At 39.1% G+C, this 24473-nt stretch overlaps 1 protein-coding gene across 49 annotated transcripts in view; it reads left to right on the top strand.

Annotated features, from left to right (window-relative positions):
- Positions 1 to 24473, top strand: part of RIMS2 (regulating synaptic membrane exocytosis 2) — a 455883-nt gene that overhangs the window by 390436 nt on the left and 40974 nt on the right. For 32 of the 49 annotated variants that reach the window (XM_062627211.1, XM_062627202.1, XM_062627203.1 and 29 more), the window contains one exon: positions 15470 to 15711. The exons of the other annotated variants lie outside the window; for them this stretch is intronic. In XM_062627211.1, coding sequence (XP_062483195.1) covers positions 15470 to 15711 — 242 coding nt within the window. The remainder of the gene's footprint in view (positions 1 to 15469; positions 15712 to 24473) is intronic. 49 annotated transcript variants of the gene reach the window in all.

Below are 24473 nucleotides of genomic sequence, written 5' to 3'. Positions count from 1 at the left end.
AGTTTTTATGAGTCTTCCACTGTGATTGAAGCTATTGCCAGTTAAATGCAGTGTTTTGCAAAGCTGGATGAAAAAGCAGTCTGTGCAAGCTCCTTGGAGTGGAAACCAATAAATGGTTTTGAAAATGTGTATTCTGGTAAAAATGTCAAAAACTGTGACTCCGACTGAGAATCCATTTTCAGTGTGCATATGTTGTTTAGTTTCTTAAAGCTATTTCAGAATTATTATAATGACTGCTCCAACTGCACTACTAGATGAGAGAAGTTAATTGTGCCTAACCTTTCTAGCCAAATAGGCCATATGGTTTTAAGGGAAAGCTGTAGCATGAGACTTTTCCCCCTGCATGATCAGTTCTTTAGCACAGCTGCAGTACAGGCAGTCTTTGCTCCCAGTAATGACTGATAGATGGATGGTTAGATAGATAGATAGATACAGACAGACAGGCAGGCAGACACACAGACACACAGATAGGTTTGCCCACTGTAATTTAGAATCATAGAATCATAGAATAATTAGGGTTGGAAAGGATCTTAAGATCATTTAGTTCCACCCCCCCTGCCCAGCCTGTAGCTGTGCGTGGGATTGCTCCTACCCAGGTATAGGACCTTCCACTTGGCATGGTGTCGTGGTTTAAGCCCAGCCAGCAACCCAGAATCACACCCGCTCACTCGCTCCCCCCCACTTCCTCCCCCTGCTCCTGGAGGGATGGGGAGGAGAATCGAACAAATGTAACTCCCACAGGTTGATATAAGAACAGTCCAGTGACTAAGATCAAATCACTGCTGCTGCCACCATTAGTAATAATGATAAGGGGAATAACAAGGGAAGAGAATACAACCCCTCACCACCCACCGACCGATACCCAGCCTGACCTGAGCAGTGATCTCACCCTTCCAGGTAACTGCACCCAGTTTATATAGTGGGCATAACGTGCTGTGGTATGGAATACCTCTTTGGCTAGTTTGGGTCAGGTGTCCTGTCTCTGCTTCCTCCTGACTTCCCCTCCTCCCTGGCAGAGCATGAGGCTCACAAAGTCCTTGGTCAGAGTAAACATTACTGAGCAGCAACTAAAAACATTGGTGTTATCAGCATTGTTCCCAGGCTGAAAGTCACAAACACAGCACTGCACCAGCTACTAAGAAGGAGAAAAATGGCTGCTACTGCTGACGCCAGGGCACATGTTTAAACTTCATAAGGTTGGCATCAGCCCACCTTACAAGCATGTCAAGGTCCCTCTGGATGGCATTCCTTCCCTCCAGCGTGTCAACCAAACCACACAGCTTGGTGTCATCGGCAAACTTGCTGAGGGTGCACTCAATCCCACTGTCCATGTCACTGACAAAGACGTTGAACAAGACTGGTCCCAACACTGATCCCTGAATATATATAATATATATAACATATAATGGACAGTGTCTTTGTACAAAACGCAGCAACTGTATTTTGTGTTCCTCTAACATAACCTTCTGCTTACTTCTGACTAAAGAAGCAGAGAGCTGCTATCCTGTTGCAAATCTCTGAAACCAAGGGACCTAAAATAAAACTTTTTTTCAGTATGATTGCATTAGTATTATTGGGCTGAGTAGAGTCTGTCAGCAAATTCTTGCCCCATTTGAAGCCCAGATTCGAAGCTACCCCTTTTGGATGTAAACTTTTCAACTTTAGTATTCCAGAGTGAGGAAAGTCTTCAAAAGTCGTAAATTCATATAGCTGCTGAGTCTGTAGCAACACACACCATCAATAATTTGACCATTTGGATTTCTACACTTTTGTGGATAACATACAGAACAAAATTACCTGTGACTTCTGGAAATATATTACTGAAAAGGGTCCAAAATATCAGTGGTTCAGAAAAGAATTATATGAATTCATATACTTGTTCTGAAATCTGTACTGAGAGAAGAATACAAATCATTTAATAAATATAGCAAATTCACCTGTTTGTAAGTTATTTGTCACCATCTATCAAATCTTAGAGGCTCATTTTTTCCTGCTATTTTGGAGTAAATGCCAAAGATGTAGAGACTCCTTTACAACTAGTAAACTTATTTTGATACACTGGGAAATAATAAAGTAATGAATTTGGAAGTGCACATTATTAACAGGTGAACAGTGAACATACCTCATTTGAAACAGCCTGCAGCTTTGATATATGGTGCCCAGCAGGAAACTTGGATATTTTTTCTTTGACAGCAACGCAGTATCATTGAGGCTGATCCCTTTCCACGAAATGCAGCCTGCATTTTAAGCTCTAATGAGTCAGATCTGACCTGTGATGCAAAAAGCACTGATGTACTCCTGTTACTGAAGGTTATTTAAAAACAGTGCATCAGCAGTTTAAAGAAAAAAAAAATACAAGAGGTGCAGATGGGAAACCCTGTAGACATGCAGGAAAGCACGAATGAAGAGAAAAATCAAAACGAGGATTTGAAACAAATACAAATGTTGAAATTAGGTTTTTCACTTCTAAATTAAAAAGGTGTTTAAAAAAGACTCATTTTCTGAAGATATTTAAAACCAGGTGGAATCATAAATTCTTCAATAGACAGACATTTTTATCATTGCATATGATTGAACACAACAGGTCTGCAATAGCAGCAACTAACAAGGGAAAGTGTAGAGTCCTGCATCTGGGCAGGAACAACCCCAGGTTCCAGTATAGGTTGGGGAATGACCTGTTAGAGAGCAGTGTAGGGGAGAGGGACCTGGGGGTCCTAGTGGACGACAGGATGACCATGAGCCAACACTGTGCCTTTGTGGCCAAGAGGGCCAATGGCATCCTGGGGTGTATTAGAAGGGGGGTGGTTAGTAGGTCGAGAGAGGTCCTCCTTCCCCTCTACTCTGCCCTGGTGAGACCCCATCTGGAATATTGTGTCCAGTTCTGGGCCCCTCAGTTCAAGAAGGACAGGGAGCTGCTGGAGAGAGTCCAGCGCAGGGCAACCAAGATGATTAAGGGAGTGGAGCATCTCCCTTATGAGGAAAGACTGAGGGAGCTGGGTCTCTATAGTTTAGAGAAGAGGAGACTGAGGGGTGACCTTATTAGTGTATATAAATATATAAAGGGGGAGTGTCATGAGGATGGAGCCAGGCTCTACTCAGTGGCAAACAATGATAGGACAAGGGGTAATGGGCACAAACTGGAACACAAGAGGTTCCACTTAAACTTGAGAAGAAACTTCTTCTCAGTGAGGGTGACAGAACACTGGAACAGGCTGCCCAGGGAGGTTGTGGAGTCTCTTTCCCTGGAGACATTCAAAACCCACCTGAACACATTCCTGTGTAATGTTATCTAGGTGTTCCTGCTCCGGCAGGGGGATTGGAGGACCCTTCCAATCTCTAGCATACTGTGATACTGTGAACTAAGGGTGGGGTAGAAACTGATCAAAAGCCAAGGAACTGAATATTGAAGCTCATCAGGCTTTTCTTTTTTTGATATTATGATTATGTGGTTCTGTCTTAGTGCTTTATGTTTTCACTGGTTTTACCTGAGCATTATTTTAATAGAAAAAAGATTCTGTAAAATTAATATAGTTCATGTTCTGAATCCTCTAAATTTACTTCATTAAAAATTATTAATAAGCTTATCACTTTGCCTTCTAAAACCAAACATAAACTCCTTCCTGTTACTTCATAAAAGTATTTCTAAAACATAGTTATTAGGTTTGTGCCAGTGCATTTGAAACACATTGCCAGACTCATCTCACCAGTATTTTATTTTAACCAAGGGTCAGGGACCCAGTGCTTTTCTGACTATTGTGTACTTAATACCTATGCTAAGATGATGCCCCAGTGGTTTGCCGTTGCCCATCTAGCTGATTTTAATATTATTTGACGAAGCATCTGAACAGTACTGTTGCTGTATCCGCATGGTATTCATACTTATCTAAGTCCATAACGTGCTACCTAAACAAGCTGGGAGATGTGTCATGAGGTGACTCCTAGTAGGAAATAGCCAATATATTTCCCTACAAATACCTCTGGGATCCCAGCAGTTCCCAGATCACAGCCATAACCTGAGAACATTTACTATGGAGGCCTATGATAAACAAAAGGAGCTTTTCTCCAACAAGCATGATGTGCAAGGTGCACGTTGCCTCATCAAGGAGTTCTGATCATAGACCAGTCCTCCCTGGGTCAGAAAAACAAAGTTCACAGATTTATGTTCAGAAAGGTGTAAGCCATGTTTCCTCACATTTTCTTTTTATGATGGTTTTAATTTTTCTGTATGCTTTTCTAATTTCCCCCAGAGGCCCAGTGTGACTCAAAGTCATTTTGTCAAAGTGACAGAAGTCAGACAGGCAAGATCATGATGTCCCAGATAATGTTTCTTTGGTTGAGGTAATTATGGCTTCAGATCTCTTGCTCGTGTCCATTTATCTCTCAGTCCCAGAAGATCAATTCCGAGAGATGCTATACATTTGCGAGATGTTAGCAGTGCCTATTCTGACCCTGATTTTTTGTAGTCCTCAAGCAACCTGAATTTACAAGGAATGAAGGAAATGTCAGAGTTACTTTGTTCCTTAGTTGCCCACTGACATACATATACACATAAGCAGTACAACAAACATGAGCATACACATATAGTACTAATCAAAGCAATCCAGTCTTTCGTGAGTGAAGTGTAGATGAAGCTGTAGTGAAATCCATTTTGACTGCAGGTATTTTTTTAAAACAAAGTACTTTTAGGACATCTGGCTCTTCCCTGTGTATTATGTGATTTTCCCTTTAATGTAATGTCACAGTAGCACATCCAGTTCCTGAATGTCTATCTTCCAGCATTTTCTAACTCTCAGTGTGTTCTCTAAGAAAGTCTTCCATATAACTAATTGCAGTTTTGCAAGTAAAGTTAAATTATGGTTCCTCTTACCCTGAGGCAATGCATGATGTCTCTTACCTCTATATATTTTTGAGCATTTCTGCCTTCAAGTCTGAATTTTTTCTTATTTTCCCAACTTGATTTTTCATTATTTCTCTAATGTTTTAGGTCTTGGAGAGGTAGTGGATTTAAAGTTTGGTTCATCAAATCACTGATAGCTTTTTATTTTATAGAGTTCTTTTCTGCCCTTCAGGGAACAAATCTGGGCAGCGCTAAGCAAGTTTGCAGTATAGCTTGTGAGTTAGTCAGCAATGTTAATACAGAAAACAGAATGACCTTTATCTTCAATTTCTGCAGGAAGACTGTAATTCAACAGTATGTCTGAACAAGCACATAACATTTAACTTTCAGGTTAAGTACATACAATGTGCATTTCTGTAAGGACACTCTCAGGTAAATCTGGTTGCTCACGGTGGGTTTTAATTTGGCAAGCCAGTTGTTAACCTATTTTTACAAATGCAACTGCTTCTTTGCCAGGCTGGGTTAAAGAAGATGCTTTCTAATCTCAAAGATTTTGGATGTTGTTCAAAGCAACCTCTGCCTTTGTTTGGAATGTACTTAATTTGTTGCCAATCCTTCAGAGCTCATATTTACTGCTTGTATTTACATATGAATAGGAAAGCTGACTAATGCAAGAGTTTTAGACCTCAGCTAGTCTTCTTGGTAACTTTCTTTTGTTTTCACACATAGTAAATAGCTGGTTTAGTCCACTGTCTCAAAAGAAGTTATCACTGCAAAGATATTCACTACTGTTAGCTGAGTAGTAAATCTCCTCTGTAACTTTGTAAAGGAAAATTTGAAAGTTTATCATCAGTTTATTATCAACTGCTAGTATCCAGAAACAGTTATCTGTTACGGTGTTTTTTCTGCATCACTCATTTATGTAATTATGTTTGGTAAGTACTTCAATGGCCTGACCCCAAACAATTTTGAAATTTAGTCCTATTAAAAAAAAAACAACAAACCAACACTAGGTATGATATGAAAAAAGGTATACATCTATTAATTTATAATAATAAAACAGTGTGCAGAGCTTGCTATCTATCAGAGTGGGGAAGATCCTGTTCAAGTCAACCTATGTACTGTAACAGGTGAGGTAATTCTGATTTGTAATGAAAGAGAGCATTGAAACAGACACTTCATGTAAAACTATTGTTACTTTTATTTTGAAATGTGTGCACAAGTTTTCCTTGAATATTAATATACATAACAAAACACATTGTAGTCACTGCTTTATTGTTTCCTGCCAACTTGATTGTTACAATTTCAATAAAATAAACCTAATAATTAAGTCAGTCCAGTAGGTATTAGAGATTTGTATCACAAATGAGTTAACTTGATAGCTTTTGGCCAAGTGAATCTCAGGAGATGAAGTCATCATAATTTCAAACCTCCAATGTCTTTCTTTGATGTGAATTGGCAGATGAGTGTATGCATTGTCTGGAAGCATTGTTCCCATGGAAATGTTATTTCTTACAACACAGCTGTCCCTATAATGCTTTTTTTGTTAAATTTCTTGAGCAGGTTAATGAAATGAGAGCCTTTCCAATTGAGTTAAGAGGTGTATTAAAAATGGCATTAAGGTTCTTTTCCTGCTTGTAAAAAGCTGTAAACAAAGTCTTCAGTGGGTCTTCCAGTCTCACAAGAGACATGTATTTGAAAATATCTATTACAATGATTGAAAAATGGTTAAAATTCTTTCCCTAGAACATCACTGCACATAGTTGTACTCCACACTTGGCAAAGTGCATTTTTACTACTGCAGGTGTTTCATTTTCTTTAGGGATTGTCACAAGAGAACTCAGCTAAATGACAGGGAAGTAGTGATTTTGACTTTGCATTGGGAAAAAAACAAACCCGCAAGATCCACTAAATGACGTCGGAGTGAACCTGATACTCAAACACATACACTTTTGACAGAACAACAAGATTACATATTTTTGTTTCCAATTCTGCTCTAAAGATGACAAAGAAAGTCCTCAAAATTCCCATGAACAATATACAGTACAATGGAAAGTATTGATATCATAGAATCACAGAATCATATCTTCTCCTTTGCATGTAAAAATACTAATAATATTGTAGATTAGAAAAATGCCTGTGCTTCATAATACTGGTTTTATTAAAGTGCTGCTGTTGGTAAGTGGGAAAAAAATCAAGATTTTCATAGAATCATAGAGTAGTTAGGGTTGGAAAGGACCTTAAGATCATCTAGTTCCAACCCCCCTGCCGTGGGCAGGGACACCTTATGCTAAATCATATCACCAAAGGCCTCGTCCAACCTGGTCTTGAACATTGCCAGGGATGGAGCATTCACAGCCTCCCTGGGCAACCCATTCCAGTGCCTCACCACCCTACCAGGAAAGAATTTCCTCCTTATATCCAACCTAAACTTCCCCTGTTTAAGTTTTAACCTGTTACCCCTTGTCCTTTCACTACAGTCTCTAATGAAGAGTCCCTCTCCAGCATCCCTATAGGCCTTCTTCAGATAATGGAAGGCTGCTATGAGGTCTCCACACAGCCTTCTCTTCTCCAGGCTGAACAGCCACAACTTCCTCAGCCTGTCTTCATACGGGAGGTGCTCCAGTCCCCTGATCATCCTCGTGGCCCTTCTCTGGACTTGTTCCAACAGTTCCATGTCCTTTTTATGTTGAGGACACCAGAACTGCACACAATACTCCAGGTGAGGTCTCACAAGAGCAGAGTAGAGGGGCAGGATCACCTCCTTCGACCTGCTGGTCATGCTCCTTTTTGATGCAGCCCAGGATACGGTTGGCTTTCTTGGCTGCAAGTGCACACTGCTGGCCCATGTTCATTTTCTCATCGACCAACACCCCCAAGTCCTTCTCCTCAGGGCTGCTCTGAATCTCTTCTCTGCCCAACCTGTAGCTGTGCCTGGGATTGCTCTGACCCAGGTGTAGGACCTTGCACTTGGCATGGTTAAAATTCATAAAGGCTGGCATCAGCCCACCTCACAAGCGTGTCGAGGTCCCTCTGGATGGCATTCCTTCCCTCCAGCGTATCAACCGAACCACACAGCTTGGTGTCATCAGCAAACTTGCTGAGGGCGCACTCAATCCCACTGTCCATGTCAGCGACAAAGATGTTGAATAGGACCAGTCCCAACACTGATCCCTGAGGGACACCACTTGTTACTGGTCTCCAGACGGACATTGAGCCATTGACCACAGCTCTTTGTGTGCGGCCATCCAGCCAGTTCTTTATCCACCGAGTGGTCCATCCATCAAATTGATGTCTCTCCAATTCAGAGACAAGGATGTTGTGTGGGACAGTGTCGAACGCTTTGCACAAGTCCAGGTAGATGACATCAACTGCTCTACCCCCATCCATCAGTTCTGTAGCCCCATCATAGAAGGCCACCAAATTGGTCAGGCAGGATTTCCCCTTAGTGAAGCCATGCTGGCTGTCACCAAGCACCTTGTTGTTTTTCATGTGCCTTAGCATGCCTTCCAGGAGAATCTGCTCCAAGATGTTGCCAGGCACAGAGGTGAGACTGACTGGTCTGTAATTCCCTGGGTCATCCATTTTCCCCTTCTTGAAAATGGGGGTTATATTTCCCTTTTTCCAGTCATCAGGAACTTCACCTGACTGCCATGATTTCTCAAATATGATGGCCAGCGGCTTTGCAACTTCATTCTCCAGCTCCTTCAGGACCCACGGATGGATTTCATCAGGACCCACGGACTTGTGCACGTTCAGATTTTTAAGATGGTCTCAAACCAGATCCTCTCGTACATTGGGCGCAAGGTCTTCATTCTCACAGTCTCTGTGTCTGCCTTTCAAGACTTGGGTGGTGCAGTCAGAGCCTTTGCCAGTGAAGACCGAGGCAAAGAAGTCATTCAGAACCTCAGCCTTCTCCAAATCCTGTGTAGCCAGTTCTGAGATCTTCCTGAGGGGGCCTACATTTTCCCTAGTCTGTTTTTTATTTGCTATGTACTTGTAGAATCCGTTCCCGTTATCCTTAATACCTCTGGCGAAATTTAATTCTAACTGGGCCTTAGCTTTCCTAACCTGGTCCCTAGCTTCCTGGACAACATCCCTGTACTCTTCCCATGCCACCTGTCCTTGCTTCCACTTATTATAAGCCTCTTTTTTCATTTGAATTTTCCTCAGGAGCTCCTTATCCATCCAAGGAGGTCTCCTGGCCCTCCTGCTGCACTTCCTTCTGGTTGGGATGCAGCACTCCTGAGCTTGTAGCAGGTGATCCTTGATTTTCATAATTTTAGTCTCACTTAGAAATTGGTAGAATAGCATTTTCATTTATTCTTTTTAGAATAAGTGGTATTCTTTGTAATTTACTAGTGATCACATAGTCATTGGGTATAATGATTCTGCATGGCTCCCTGTGCTGCTTTCTGCTATGGAATGTTATGTTTAAGGGCCAGGAGCTGATTTAAAAGTCAGTTTAATAGAACTTCAGCAGTACTTTACTCCTGCAGAACTCCTCCTGATGTGATGTCAACTTACCAGGTTAGTGCAGATGGAAAAGGAAGTTTTTTCTACACAAAATACCTTTCTTTTCAGTATGTCAGTGAGGAAGATGATGGAAGGAAAATCACGAAGAGGTAGGGACAAGAGGAAATGCTGAGTAGCAGTTATGGGCTATGGGAAATGACCGTTCACTTGTCAAGTCACTAGCTAAGCTACACAGCTGGTGTTCCTGGGACTTATGTTGAGCTGGCAGATGTGAAATCTTCCCTTTCCTTGTCCTGGACTTTACAAACAGTTGCTTGCCTTCTTGGTCAGAAGGAAATGGTCTGTATAAAGCAGGAGATACCAAGACTAAAGCAAAGATCTCCTTATGAGATCGGCTCCTCTGCCTCCCTTCTATGAGGATTTCCTTAGGGACTTTATGGCGTTCCCCTCTGCCTATGCATCAACTCCAGAAGGGATCATTTTCCAAGTAGCCAGTCCTAGGAATTATATTCTGGGAGAGTTCTCTGCCAATGTTTTCTAATCTTTCTGTAATTCAGCACATATATTGTCAAAATGGGGAGAAAAACAAGGTAGTTACTGATTATCTACTATAATAGGAGTCTGGAATACCTTGAGAGCATATCTGATCCCAAAGAATAATTACACTCCCTATTTGAACAGGGTCTCTGCAAACACATCTTGAAGATTAATGTCTTCAAGAAATCCAAAAATATAAAACTGCCTTTTCTAGAAAGCCATGTATGAATAGCAGAATTGTAATTGCTTGCTGTTTTTCTCTGAAAGTATTCAGAAAAAGCTTATGAGCTAGAATTGGCTATTAGAGATCAGAATTTGAAACCTGAGATTTGTAGTAGTATCAGTGAATTTAAGGCTATGTCTATACCAGTAAGTTAGAGAGGGCCAAGACATAGTCTTGATCATCCATATTGTTTAAAAAATTTCTGTCTTTGGCATAGCTTTGTGCTGGACACACCAATAAGGTGCCCCTGATTCAGCCCAGGTACAATTCAGGAGGTAGGACGGGTCAGGTTCGGTTTCCTCTGGGCAACATGTCTGAGAAAACCGTGTTTTGGGAAAGATGTAAGCTAGCTGTGTGTATGCAGGCTGTCATGGTCAAAGGACAGACCTAAGCCGTCTTATTAACTACTATAGGTATGGAACAGGGGTCTTCAATGAGGATAAGGACCATATTAAATTTCCTGCTATAGATGTCTGTCAGTCTGAGTGCCTTCAGTTGGCTAGCATGGTATAATTTTAAGAAAAATATATGTTGTACTCCACCATTGGCTTTAAATAACAAATATTTATGGGTATCTTACTCTAATTACATTTCTAATGCCTTATTTGTTTTGAAGAACAAATCTTGTTTGTTGTCTCATGTTTGTTTTGAAGAACTTCTGCTTTAGGTTTGAAAACCTCTTCCTCTCAAGTTCATCCATAGTGTGGGTGGCCACAGTTAAAGTTAAGGAAATGCACTGTAAAATACATAGGAAGCTGAGATGCCCAACTTGACCCTGACTATCTGGAACAGTTATCACTTGGTAAAGTACAAAAATACTTAACATCTCTCTTGAGTTTACTTTAAGGAGACTGTTTTCATTGGTGGTCAGAGTTCAGGGTACGTATTACACTTAACTGTTAAGCTGTTACTAATCATTTAACTTGCATTTGAGTACCCCTCTGCTTGTTTGTGAAGCGATTACAGAGAAATGCTGTATTTTAGGAATGGTGTGCCAAATTACTTCTCACAACTGAGAAAAACTAGAACAGCAAGTGATTGAAGTGGAGGACTGAGTAGAGAATTACCCTTTTCCTCTGTTCACTGGAAAATTGAAGTATCTGACTAGATACTTACACAGACAGAGATCTGTCTGCAGTTCTTGGTGTCCTCAGATGGTTTCCTGGATTTAGGAGTAACGCAGGAAGTTTCACTCCCATGTAAGCTTTGCCCATCACCCTGGCTTGGCCCCTTAAGCAAAAGTCAGTAGCCTGGCTGCCCTCTTCCATCTGATATTGCTGTACTCTGTGGGCTGCCACACGGCTGGGGTTCTGTGATTATTTGTTCTTTTCTTGATTCTAGTAAAGAGTGGTTATTATGAGATTATGTACATGTTATTAGGACTAGCATAGTTGATTCTTTTATTTATTTTTCCCCCATCTGGCTACATATTGTCTTTGCAGAGGATATTTTTCAGTTTAATATCTCACAAGGCACCTTGAGAACACTGTTTTTAGTGTATATGTAGTCATTGACTCATATCATCTCATAAATTACTTTTATTTAATGTCACTTTTAAAATATTGTTGTACATACTTAACTGGATGTGTGTGATTATGTTTGTGTACATATAAAGGAAACTTCCCGTAATTTCTGATTCCTGTTAAGAGAAAAGGTTGTAGGATTTACTCTGTTTTACTCTGAAGTCCATCTTTCTGTTATCTCAGAAAAGAAGTAAACCTGACATACAACATCCAGTTATCCTGAGAAAATTTTTCACACTGTCAAAAAGCAGACTCGGTATAAGGGTAGCGTCACTGGTGATGATACCAAGCATATACCAAGAATAATTACTGAGTGAGGGTTTGGCCAGAAAAGGTTCAGAGTGCTGATGAAGGAAGTTCATAACCACTGCAGATTTACTATGAGGCACTATAAGCCGCTCAGAACTCTCTTATGCTTTTATTACACTTATTATACTCTTATGATACTAATTAATAGTACTTATTCCTCAAAGGGGTTGTTGTGTTTTTTTTTTGTGAGAGGAATTGAGAAAAAATAAAGCCACTGCTATGGGATGGCTTTCTCCAGGATCTGGTTGCTAGCTGGGAGCATGACAAAGGTATCTTTTCTGCTGCTTTTAAAGAGAGACAGTAAAAACCCCAAACCTTTAATTAAAGCAAATATTTTTAGAAATCTACAGGAAAAAAAAATACAGTTTTGTGAATGAGCTTTCATTAGCCGTTTGTAGTGGTATTTGGTATATGCATACAAATCTAAATGTAAATCCCCTGTTCCTTATTTGAATTCTCTTGCCTGCTTTTTTCAGTTGGTCAAAAGAATGTGTCAAAATGAAGTCTACCTCACTGTTGGCAGGTGTACACAGCAAAACTTCATTTTGTTATACAGAGCCTTTAGACAGCAGCCAAGGAGCAAATTTTTGTAATGCATAGTACTTTCATAGTTAATTTCATAGTGAAATTCTAGCAACTTCATTTGAATGCCAGCCTTTTTAAGCACACTGAATTCTTTAATAAGGGTAATTGTAATCCATTGCTCTTAAATAGAATTATACTTCTTGGAAAATGACACACGAAGCAGCTCAAAGGCACATTAGACTCAGGAAATGGGCACTTTCTCCTCAGGTTTTTTTTTTTGTTTGTTTTATGAGAAAACAGAATATTTCTGTTTCACCGCTATGATATAAGCCCTTTCTTAAATGTTAATATTGCTTATAAAGCAATGCCATAATTACTATTTTCTATACGACAAGAACCCACTGATTTCCTGGAATAATTCTTGAAAAATAGATCTTTGGAATAGGTTGTTCTGCAAGCAGTAAAACTGTTAATTCCTTATCAGTCTGTGTGTGCAAATGAGCTCCTACATGAAACAACAAAGATTCTGTAATGACTTACACTACAGGCTTTCCCAAAGGGGCATTCATAAGATCTCTCCAGGGATCTGTTTTCAAAACAGTTTTAGAAAGTCAATAGCTCTAGTTCTCTGCTCCTGTGTCAAATTTGAACTAATTTTATAAAATATTCAAAAGAGACCTGACAGAAAACAAAGTCGCATTAATCATATTTCGTTAGGGAACTTGGGTTCAAAATAGTACTACTGGTTAAGGGGCTCTAATTTCCTGATTTTGCATAAGATCAGGTTGATGATACTAGCTTTTCCTACTACTGTTCCTCCTAGATCTCTAGTATTTCTTATATGCAAGATAGTGTTGTTACTGAGAACTAGTTTTTGTGGCATCTTGTTTCTGGGAAGTAATCCCTAACAGTGGTAGCTTGAAAGAAAATACAGCAGGTGATGTTATCATGGTAAGTAAGTTACCATAGTGCTAAAAAGACACCGAAATACAGACCCTCATTTTTTGTCTTCCTGCCTTCCTCTTTATCCACATCCTATCCCACTCCTTCCTTACCTATAAATGTACCAACATGAGTTAGTATGCACTAATATATAACACCGAAGAGATTTAAAAAAGAACAAGAAAAAAGCTTTCAAGTTTCCACTGTGTTCCAGTCTTTTGGTATTGTTTGTCCAGGCAAGGCTAGTATGGCTCTTTTTCAGCTTTGTTTTGTGCCTCTCCATCTGTTGATCCAAACTCTCATTCTCCTTCATATTTATAACTTCCTTGAGAAGGACACTCAATATTTTTTTGTCTTGATGATTTATTTTTCTGTAAACTAGCTCTTATGCTTTCCTCTGGGTTGTGGCTTAGATCCAAACATTTTGTGCCTTCATGTACAGACAGCTGTCAACTAAGAGCGGAGCACTTTATGGGTACCTCTCAGATACCTTAAACAGCTGCACTGTTGTTTGAAATCCAATGCCTCATCCCAAATCCCTTTGAATCAGTGAGAAGAGATTCAGTTATCCCTCAGCTTTTGAGGACACTGCATTAATTCCATAGATAAGTTTTTACCAACAGAACATATACTGTAAAAACTTCATGAAGAAGCAATAAAACTTTCGTTTTTTGAAATACATTCAGGCCACTGTAGGTAAGGGGAAAGGCCTATGGCTATACTCACTAAAATTTATACTAGAGCTCCAGGAATAGCCTTTGCAAATTTTTGAAAATCTTTTTAAAAAAATAAACATTGGCTAAAAATTGTTAACTTTTACATACTGGTGATATAGCACAAAATAATTTCCCTTGGTTTCCAGAAGTTTTCCACTGTTTTGTGTATTGTCGGAGACTGTATCTCATGGGACTTTTTGGTGAGGTGCACTGTACTGAACAAAATAAAAATGATCTAAGTTCTCTGCAAGAATTTCACTGAAATATTCTCTATGTATTCTCAGGCCCACATGTGCTCCAGAGTTTCCAGGTCTGGATGTTTGTCCAGACTCCTGCCAGTTACATGTCAGGGCAAAATTTGTATAGGTACTGATGCCATCATTGTAGTTTGTCATTTCTGTGCAAAGGAAAGGACCCTTAGCCAGGACCCCCAGGGCATGCTGTGAAATGCTGTGGCAGATCATTTAGATGCAACCACATATAGCATGTAGAAACAGTCTATAAATGTATACAAAATGTATATTAAATTCCACTTTATCAGTAATGTTTATCCATCTGTGTTACATAGCAGCCAAATACCTATAAAATACAGGTATTTGTTGCTGAAGCAATGGAGCAAAGAATGTATGGCTGTTCGTTACCGTAGGATGACTGAGCTAAACCAGGTTACTGAAAGCATCATTGAAATGTCTGGATCATAGAATCATAGAACAGTTAGGGTTGGAAAGGACCTTAAGATCATCAAGTTCCAACCCCCTTGCCATGGGCAGGGACACCTCACACTAAACTATGTCACCCAAGGCTCTGCCCAGCCCGGCCTTGATCACCACCAGGGATGGAGCATTCACAGCTTCCTTGGGCAACCCATTCCAGTGCCTCACCACCCTTACAGGAAAGAACTTCCTCCTCATATGCAATCTAAACTTCCCATGTTTAAGTTTTAACCCATTACCCCTTGTCCTATGTTTAGTACCAAAGCTAAGCTGCGATATAGAGGAATATAAATTATGTATGTGAGGAGAAGAAGGGCAGAGCACTGACTGCAGAACTTAAATTTCCCAAGCAAAGAATATACATATGATATATGGATGTCTTAATTCTTTGACACACTTTTGATCGTAATGTGTTTTAAACAATCAGTAAGTAAGAGCTTGTTATTTAAAAAAATTTTTTTATGAGTCAAGTATTTTACAGAAGACCAAACAGGAACACAGAATTAAAGTTTCTCCTTTTTGCTTCCCCAAAAACAAACCCTACCTGTGTGAATTAGCTGCTTTTACCCTCCAGTCTCCCAAAACCTTCCATCTGAAACCTGTCCTTTTCTGTCTTCCCCTTTTTACTCTTCTTTGTCTCCGCTGTTTATCCATCTACTGGCTGACAGTGTCTTTACATCCAAAATGCAAAGCAGACAGATGGGCGTCTCAGGAAAGAACATGACCAAGAGCACCAGCATCGGCGGGGATATGTACACACTGGAGAAGAATGATGGCAGCCAGTCAGATACTGCAGTGGGCACTGTTGGCGGTGGTGGCAAAAAGAGACGCTCCAGCATCGGTGCAAAGATGGTTGCCATCGTGGGTCTCTCACGGAAAAGCCGTAGCACGTCACAACTCAGCCAAACTGGTAGGAACTGGAATTTTTTCCCTTTACAAACTATCATTTAAATGTACATTATGTGTATGTATTGTGGCTTAATCATTTAGATATCCCGTTGGAGTTGCCTAATCAACAACATTCTACAAATGAAGAAAATGGTCAAACATCTTTTTTTTTCTCTGGACACTTACTAAACTTGTTTGTTTGTTTGTTTTGCGAAGATCCTTTTCAGGTTGGACTGAGGCTTTTATTTTTCTGCTTGCTGGAACCTGCTTAAATCACTAATTCCTTGTTTCTCAGGAGCCAACATGAGCTGCTCAGCTTCTGATTTGGGGAGATCCTTACTGCAAGTTTCTGAAGGGTCACTGAAATGTTGCAAAATTCCTTTCTTTTGTCACAAATAGTGTTTGTGTCTTTCAGTATGGTTTTGTTTGTTTTCACATCTGAACAGGCAATCTTATTTTGAAATTAAATGATTTTCCTGAACAAATTATATATTTTATTGCTTTAGGACAAATGGTTTATTCCTTTAAAATTAATTTCTTTTCAGCTTATAAGCATATTCACCATGAGTATAAATATTCTTCATTTCTATTTACCTAAATTAAAATTTGATACTGAAATATTCTACCTAGGAAAAATGGAGTTTTTCTGCTTTGATGCCTAAAGCATTTACGAACTTACGCATTTTTTTCTTTTCCTCCTATTTCAGGGAAAATCCATATAATGCACTCTGAAAAGCTCTCATTGTCAATTGAGAAAGCTGTATAGGGCAAGTGTATTTTACATAGAAAAATGTAACTTGTATTTTAATGACAGACATATAGATAAAGTGTTTAAGCAATTTACGTAGTTATGCATTTATATTTTTATATATTTTAAGGTACATACATAAGATATACCGTATGTTCAGTATTCAAGCAAAACTGTTGTAACGTCATCATGGGGTTCAACGTAAGTTTATACTGTTCAGCTGTGTATGACCCCATCTGAAGGTCTCCATTGTGCTAACCAGCATTCAAACACTGATAAGAGATTTTTCAGTTCTCTGGAAAGCTTGCAGTTCATATTGTGAAACCAAAGTGATGAGATTTTTAATCTACAAGTAAATTGAGCAAAACTGTTATTTTCAATGTCAGAAATTGTGGTAAACTTTGTAAGAGGGGAAAGAAAGGGTAAGACTGCAGAGGGAGGAGGAGTACAGAAAGAGAGGAGGGATCTTGAGTGTGTCTTACTGAATGCAAGACAGGAGTGAATGAAGAAGAGGGAAAAGAACATATATAGTAAAAGCTCTGAATAGCATGCAGACTCCATCAGTAGGCAAGTCTTGCATCACTCTCATGTTTTACCAATTCACTTGTGAGTTATGGAAATGGCATTTTCATATACATTTCTACTTTCCCTGAGCTCAAATGAATGCAAGGCAAAAGATTACTTATCTTTATGCAGATCTGGGAAGTGTCTGGTTGGGCAATAAAAAAAGAAAAAGCTAATTAACTCACCTAGAAATTTAAATTTTACTCATGTGATAGCATGTAGGTATGTAACTTTTTTGATGTATTTGAATATTGAGTCTAATACAATACAGTACAGTACTAGTTCTGATTTAATCTTGGTTCTCTTACTGTACAAGACGTTAAATTGGATGCCATCTCTTTATGTTGTTCAAGTATGTCTTAGCACTAGCGAGAATCCATGGTGTGTGGTTTGCCTAGATTTGATTTAAATACCATGCTGTCTTAGTTATTTGGGACTTTTGATCTGAAGTTTTTCTTTCTGTTATATCCAGTCAGTTGCCCAAAAACTGAGTCAAGACAGGGAGATATGTGCAATGTAATTCTTTCGAAAGTACTTGACCTGTTGACTATGAATGGGTTGTTCTGTAAAGCTCTTGAATAACAAGCTATACTTCAGTGCTGAGAGAGAAGCATCAGGAACAAGGAGTGCCCACACAACCCTGGCTGGCAGCCCTTCTCCCATGGGTGCTCCCTGGGAGAGATCTGTGCTTGCTCTAGCCTGTGACTGGCCCCAGCGAGAGCAGACAGTGAACCTCCTGCTGCTTTCCGGACAGGCCTCTGGGATATTGGTTGGATATGGGTTGTTTCGTAAAGATGTTACCGCACACCAGCTCCTGCTGTCCTATTTGACAGTGCTCCTCAGGGGCCTTGTCTGGTGGCCACACGTGGCTGCACCTAACAGGACACGCATGCACATCATTTAAATACTTGGGTCATGTGAACACACTGATCATACCATATATGTATGGTTCTATGTCTCCAATGACACAAGATAATGACCTGCTGGGTGCATGAGGGTGAGGTCACATCACAAAGTGTCTTGCATGTTTTAAGCATCTTTCAATATGAGGGCAGTCAGACACTGGAACAGGTTGCTCAGAGAAACTGTGGATGCCCCATACCTGGAAGTGTTCAAGGCCAGGTTGGACAGAGGTTTGAGCAACATGGTCTGGTGGAAGGTGTCCCTGCCTGTGTCAGGTTGGTTGAAACTGGATGATCTTTAAGGTGCCTTCCAACCCAAAGCATTCTATGATTCTACCCATCAGAGCATCTTAAAGAAAATACTGGACAACAGTGTTATACGTGAACGCTAGAGGTTTAAAACCTGCAGTTAATATAGTTAATGAATGTATATATTTCCCTGGTTTATCCCACTGTGTTTCTGTTTTCAGATAGTAAGTGCCTGCACAAAAAATCATGTACTGGTACAAGCATTGATGCGAGGTCTGGAATCAAAACACTAATGTGCTGTAGACATCCTGTAAGTACAGTGTTCTGGAGCTGAGAGGCAGGGGATACTCAGGTGGCACCACGGAGAAACTGGTTGAAGTATAAAGGGCTCTTAGTTAAATTCTTAAGAAATTATGTTATTCAATTGGTCAGCTAAGTATCTTCTTACATATCGGGCTTGAAAAGCATACAGATATCATGAGATAACAATACGATTCTATAGAAAGTTGTGGTCATGTTTATAGCAACTAGGCTTTTATAAACTGTGTGCTCATACTGAAGTCAGTGAAGAAATGCCTATCAGTAACTGAAACTTTTTCAAGTGTTTTGTAAGCATCGTATTTTATAACTAAATCTATGCCATAAGTTTTTCTGAAAGTAGGTCATCATACCTGTTTTCAGTACTCTGAATCAGACTTAGAATAAATGTCTTATAAGGTCCATTTTTACTGTCTTTTCAAATTAGTATTATGTTATTTCTTGTTATTTGGCGTAATATTAAGAAATTGACACTCAAAATACCACAAAGTATTTTTTTATTCTGGTCTGTAATTCTTTTAGTGTATTCAGGTAGGAACAGTTGTTTGGGTTTTTACATGTTGATTTGTTGTTACAGGTGGGAGTAAAAGGATTAACTATTGTTGTTTTCATTATTATTGTTGTTATTACTATTATTATTAATATCATTATTATTACCTAACAACAGTATTTGGACTTCATTCACCTATGGCTATATATTCTTCAGAATATATATAGTGCATAGTCTCTCCAGAGATAGAACTGACTACATCTGAAATATGAAAAAAAAATAGTAAGCATTTATTTTTCCTCCTGACATACACAGTCTTAAATGCTTAGAAAATTGCTTATCCAGTAACTCTGCTGACCAAGCCCATCAAGGGTAATTTATGAGATTCAGATAATAGTTCAAGAAGTTGAAAAGATCTGACCTCATTAATTTAGGTAGGAGGAACTGATCTTTTCAGATTATTGTAGCAAGATAATCCAAGTGTGTTCTCATATCCGTTACATGAAAAGATCTTCAGTGTTGCTCTATGGATCACTGTTGTTATGGGAAAGGAAAGAGCAAAAAAAAAAAAAAGCAAGTGTTAAGACCATGGGAATACAGAAAACATGAATAAAAATAGATGAGAGTCATTCTCTGTTTTCCATTTCATCTTAAAGGAGAGCTGTAATTTATTTCTTAGAAGTTCATACTCCTTTTAGCAATGTATATCACTGCTGTAACATTTCTTTCCAATTATTTCTTTTAATGAAAATTTTAGTTGTGAGGATATACAAGATCAGTATTTCATGAACTTATTTGATGCATTTCAAAGCAACTTAGGGGAAAAAAAATCGGAAATTCCTACAATTAAGCTAATGATTGGACGACACAAAACTGCTTTTATTTAATGTATGTTTTACGTAAGATAAAACTTAAGTAAAAGACAAGATACTATAGTGTAGAATGGCAAGGTAAATCAGAATTTATTTTAGTTCTGGTTCCTGTACCTTTTTAGTGCTACAAAAAGTAGATAATGGAATAGTCCCTACAACTAAGTCCAGCAAACATTCCTAGAAGCTAACATTTGGTGGGGTGGGAAGAGTTTATGTTGTACCCTTCGGGTCCTGATTCCACAGGCATTCTTCCTTGTGGAAAAGATGGTTTTCTTTACAGAGGAAAATGAAATATAAAATGCAAATCCCAAGCAGTGCCTTAACAGTGTTTGCTTAGCTATACATACCTGGAATGCAGTCCTTTCCCTGCAGGACAGCCCTGAGGAAACTGATGACCAAGTTTCCATACATGTGCAGACCTGTAACACTCTGTGTGTTAAAAGCCAGATTTTATATTCTGTATGGTTAGTAGGGTGAAACTATGGTCTAAAGTGCTGTACTCATAAGTAGAATAGTCTCAGTTATGTCTGTCATTAACCAACCATGTAGCCTGTAGATCAATTTCTTCAATTACTGGAATAATTGAAGAGACTGTGTTGGGAACATCAGTCTTGGTCTTGTGTGGAATTTCACATTCCTCAATTCAAAGTTCAGATTGATATAAAAAACAGTCTTCTACCACACATACAATACATATGTTTCCTACTAAAAAGATGATTAACCATTTCCACCATTGGTAACTAAGGAAGGAACAACGTGAATGCCTTTCATTGTCTAAAATGAGATAGAATATAAGCAAATAACTTACTGAACTAAAAGTGTATGTCTTCTCATAATATACATTGTTATTTTCTATCCCTGAAATTAATTTGTATGGCCAAAAGGGATATCATCATTCACTACTCTTAATCTGGCTATGTATTTCATTTTTTTTTAATCATATATATAATTCAAGTGATTTGAAGCAAGCCATTTATTTGGGATTTTTTTTCCTCTCCTATTTGAGAGACAAATTGCTAATGTTAATAAATTGCTTTAATGTGTAGAATTATACTTGTATCAGTATTCCTGATTTATGATCTGATTTAGTTTCAAAATGAACCCATATTACATTGATAGAAATATAGGATTAGCCGTTGGCAAGCAATTAAGGCCAATTTGTCCTACTGATCAGTTGGGAACTGTGACCTGAATCCTTTACCAAAGAGAAAGTACCATTGTAATAAATACATTACCAAGAGCATTAATCAGCTTTTAGTAAATAAACTCTGGAGAGTATGCAAATAAATAAATAGACTCTAAATGCAAATTGAAAAGGCTGACTATGCAGGCTTTTAACTGTATTTTACTGAAGTGATAGATTTCTTTATTTTAAATGATTTTCTTCCACATGTAGAAGAAGACTAGGAAAGAAAATAAGTCAGTACAAAATTTTTGCACCTCTCCTCAATGGATTTTCTGTGGAGGAAGCAGGTATATAGTTGTAGGCATTTATATGAGTAAAAACTTCTACTTACATTTCCAAAATCATTTCCTGTGTTGCCAACCCTTTCCCTAAAAAGCAGTTTACTTACATTACATCTTGATCTCATTATTAATGGAGAAAAAGGAGAAAGCTATAGGTGAGATCAGAATGTTTAATTCTACCTTCCACAAGATTTTCTTCTTTCCATAATTAGAGGTAAAAATAGAGAGAAATGTACAGTGATCTTTCTTGGCAAGAACACTGCTAAGCTATCTTTTCCTATTGAGAGCAGAAAAATTCTCATGAGATCCCTGCCAAAAAAATATATGTATCATCAAAAAACTTTAAAGCTGTTTTATTTGTTTTCACAGTAAACAAGTTCATTCTTTGTGTTGTTACATAAGGAAAACCCAGCACAGGCCTTTCAGAATTAATACAATCTAAAGATCATTTCTTTTTTTAGGCTATGTGAGACCTATTCAACAGAATAATTTAGGTGTTCCTTAAGGAAACTTCAATTTGAATTGTGGTGGATGACCACACTCAATGTGAATGTCCAGTTGGAAAATAGTAATGAGTGGTGTCCCTCAGGGACTGGTGTTGGGACTGGTCTTGCTCAGCATCTTTGTTGGTGACATGGAGAGTGGGATTGAGTGCACCCTCAGCAAGTTTGCCGATGACACCAAGCTGTGTGGTTCGGTTGATACGTTCAAGGGAAGGAATGCCATCCAGAGGGACCTTGACATGCTTCTGAGGTGGGCTGATGCCAACCTCATGAAGTTTGCTACCATGCCAAGTGCAAGGTCCTACACCTGGGTCGGAGCAATCCCAGGCACAGCTACAGGTTGGGCAGAGAAGAGATTCAGAGCAGCCCTGAGGAGAAGGACTTGAGAGTGTAGGTTGATGAGAAAATGAACATGAGCCGCCTGCAGTGTGCGCTCACAGCCCAGAAAGCCAACCGTATCCTGGGCTGCATCAAAGGAGGTGATCCTGCCCCTCTATTCTGCTCTCATGAGACCTCACTTGGAGTATTGTGTGCAGTTCTGGTGTCCTCAACATAAAAAGGACATGGAACTGTTGGAACAAGTCCAGAGAAGGGCCACGAGGATAATCAGGGGACTGGAGCACCTCCTGTATGAAGAAAGGCTGAGAAAGTTGGGGCTGTTCAGCCTGGAGAAGAGAAGGCTGTGTGGAGACCTCATAGCAGCCTTCCAGTATCTGAAGGGGGCCTATAAGGATGCTGGAGAGGGACTCTTCATCAGGAACTAGAATGACAGCAAAAGGGGTAATCACTTCAGACTTAAACAGGGGAGGTTTAGATTGGATATAAGGAAGAAATTCTTTCCTGTTAGGGTGGTGAGGCACTGGAATGGGTTGCCCAGGGGGGCTGTGAATGCTTCATCCCTGGTGGTGTTCAAGGCCAGGTTGGAGAGCCCCTTGGGTGACATGGTTTAGTGTGAGGTGTCCCTGCCCACGGCAGGGGGGTTGGAACTAGATGATCTTAAGGTCCTTTCCAACCATAACTATTCTATGATTCTATGATTCTATGTAATTTATAAAACAATTACCTGAAAATAAAAAGTCATGAAAATAGCCCTAAAAGGAAAGGTGGTATTAGAGTCATGCTTTGCAGACTAATTCAGAACAGATCTCTGGCTTTGGTTTACAACTTAGGTGGGTGTTGCAGTATTAAAAAAATTTAGTTTTGCTGCACTCATATTGTCCATTTTAGCTGTCTGTTGTTTCTCTGTATTCTAAATAAGAATAATCTTTCTCTTCATAGGATATAATGGGGAGGAAAACATTATAGGACTTCTTTTAAACACTGCACAAGATATACAACTCATGGGAATCATTCAGATACTGAGAATACAATTGTGGGGGCTTTTCATACTTTTGGGCTCTTTGTGCTTATGTCCCTCATAATGAACTGAGGTATGCCTCCTACGCATCTCCAGACCATTTAGGTTGGTTTTGTCTTCCATGGAAGAAACGTGATGATTCTACCACTCAAAACTTACACGTACCACTAACAGAAAACTCTTACAGGAGAATTATATTAACAACAGAGTAATTTAATATTAGCTAAGTGTATCAGCGATAATTCACAGAAAATACACAAGCTACCAATGCATCCAGAAGCTGAACCCTTTACACACAAGCAAATTACTCTAAGCATTAGCATACAGTCATGTCTATTATCAATCTTTATTTGCTTTATTGTGTCTTCCTTTTTTTTTTTTTTTGGGGGGGGGGTTGCTAGCAAAAACTTCAGTTTGCAAAATCATGGATATATTCTCTTGGTTTCAGTATATGAGAGATTCAGCTTCTGATTCTCTAGAGATGTAATAAAAGAGAGTGGTAGCCAAAACTACATTTCTTGATCAGAGTCTTGCAGCTGAAGTTTGTAAAGCTTACCAGACCTGTCCCTAAGGAAAAATGTGCAGGACCTGTGTTTTCTGAATGCTGATGTGTGTCAGTAGCTTCACATGCACAGAATTGCATAGAAATGCACAAATGGAATGGAAAATTAGGATAATAAAGCTAATTTGGGGGAATTTAGGCACCCTTAGGGCTATAAGCCGGATTTTTCAGGTTTATTTCTTTGGATCAAGATGCCAAATTCCTGTGCATTGAGGCAGTTGTATCCTTTTTTAAACTTTTTGTTCATATCTGACTTTTGCAGTCTCTACTGAGAAGTGAGACAAACATGTGGGAGGATAAGAGAAGAACAGAAAAGAAAAGTTACCTGAGACCAGCAGAAGTCAATGGACAGCCAAAATATAAACCTAAAACTTGTCAAGTTCCTGTTCCATGATTTAGCAACACAACAAAAAAAGAATTTGTGAAATTAGTTTTATGTCCTTCTGGGTATAAATTGTGCTTTTTAACTATGAACAAACCCAGGTTATTTTTTTATTTTTTTTAAATTTGATGAAGTAAACCACATCCTTGTACCACGTATGAAATTGCAAACAATTACCAAATGCTTTGGCAATGTATAGTGAGGGGTCTGAAGACAAGTACGGCTAAATTGGTTGATATTCAAGGATCATCTGCTACAAGCTCAGGAGTGCTGCATCCCAACCAGAAGGAAGTGCAGCAGGAGGGCCAGGAGACCTCCTTGGATGGATAAGGAGCTCCTGAGGAAAATTCAAATGAAAAAAGAGGCTTAT

Source organism: Pezoporus occidentalis, unplaced genomic scaffold, assembly GCF_034315485.1.
Source record: "Pezoporus occidentalis ecotype Australia unplaced genomic scaffold, CSIRO_AGI_Poc_V1 ctg3, whole genome shotgun sequence".
Taxonomy (NCBI): Eukaryota; Metazoa; Chordata; class Aves; order Psittaciformes; family Psittacidae; genus Pezoporus; species Pezoporus occidentalis.
This window is presented reverse-complemented; position numbering and strand designations above follow the sequence as displayed.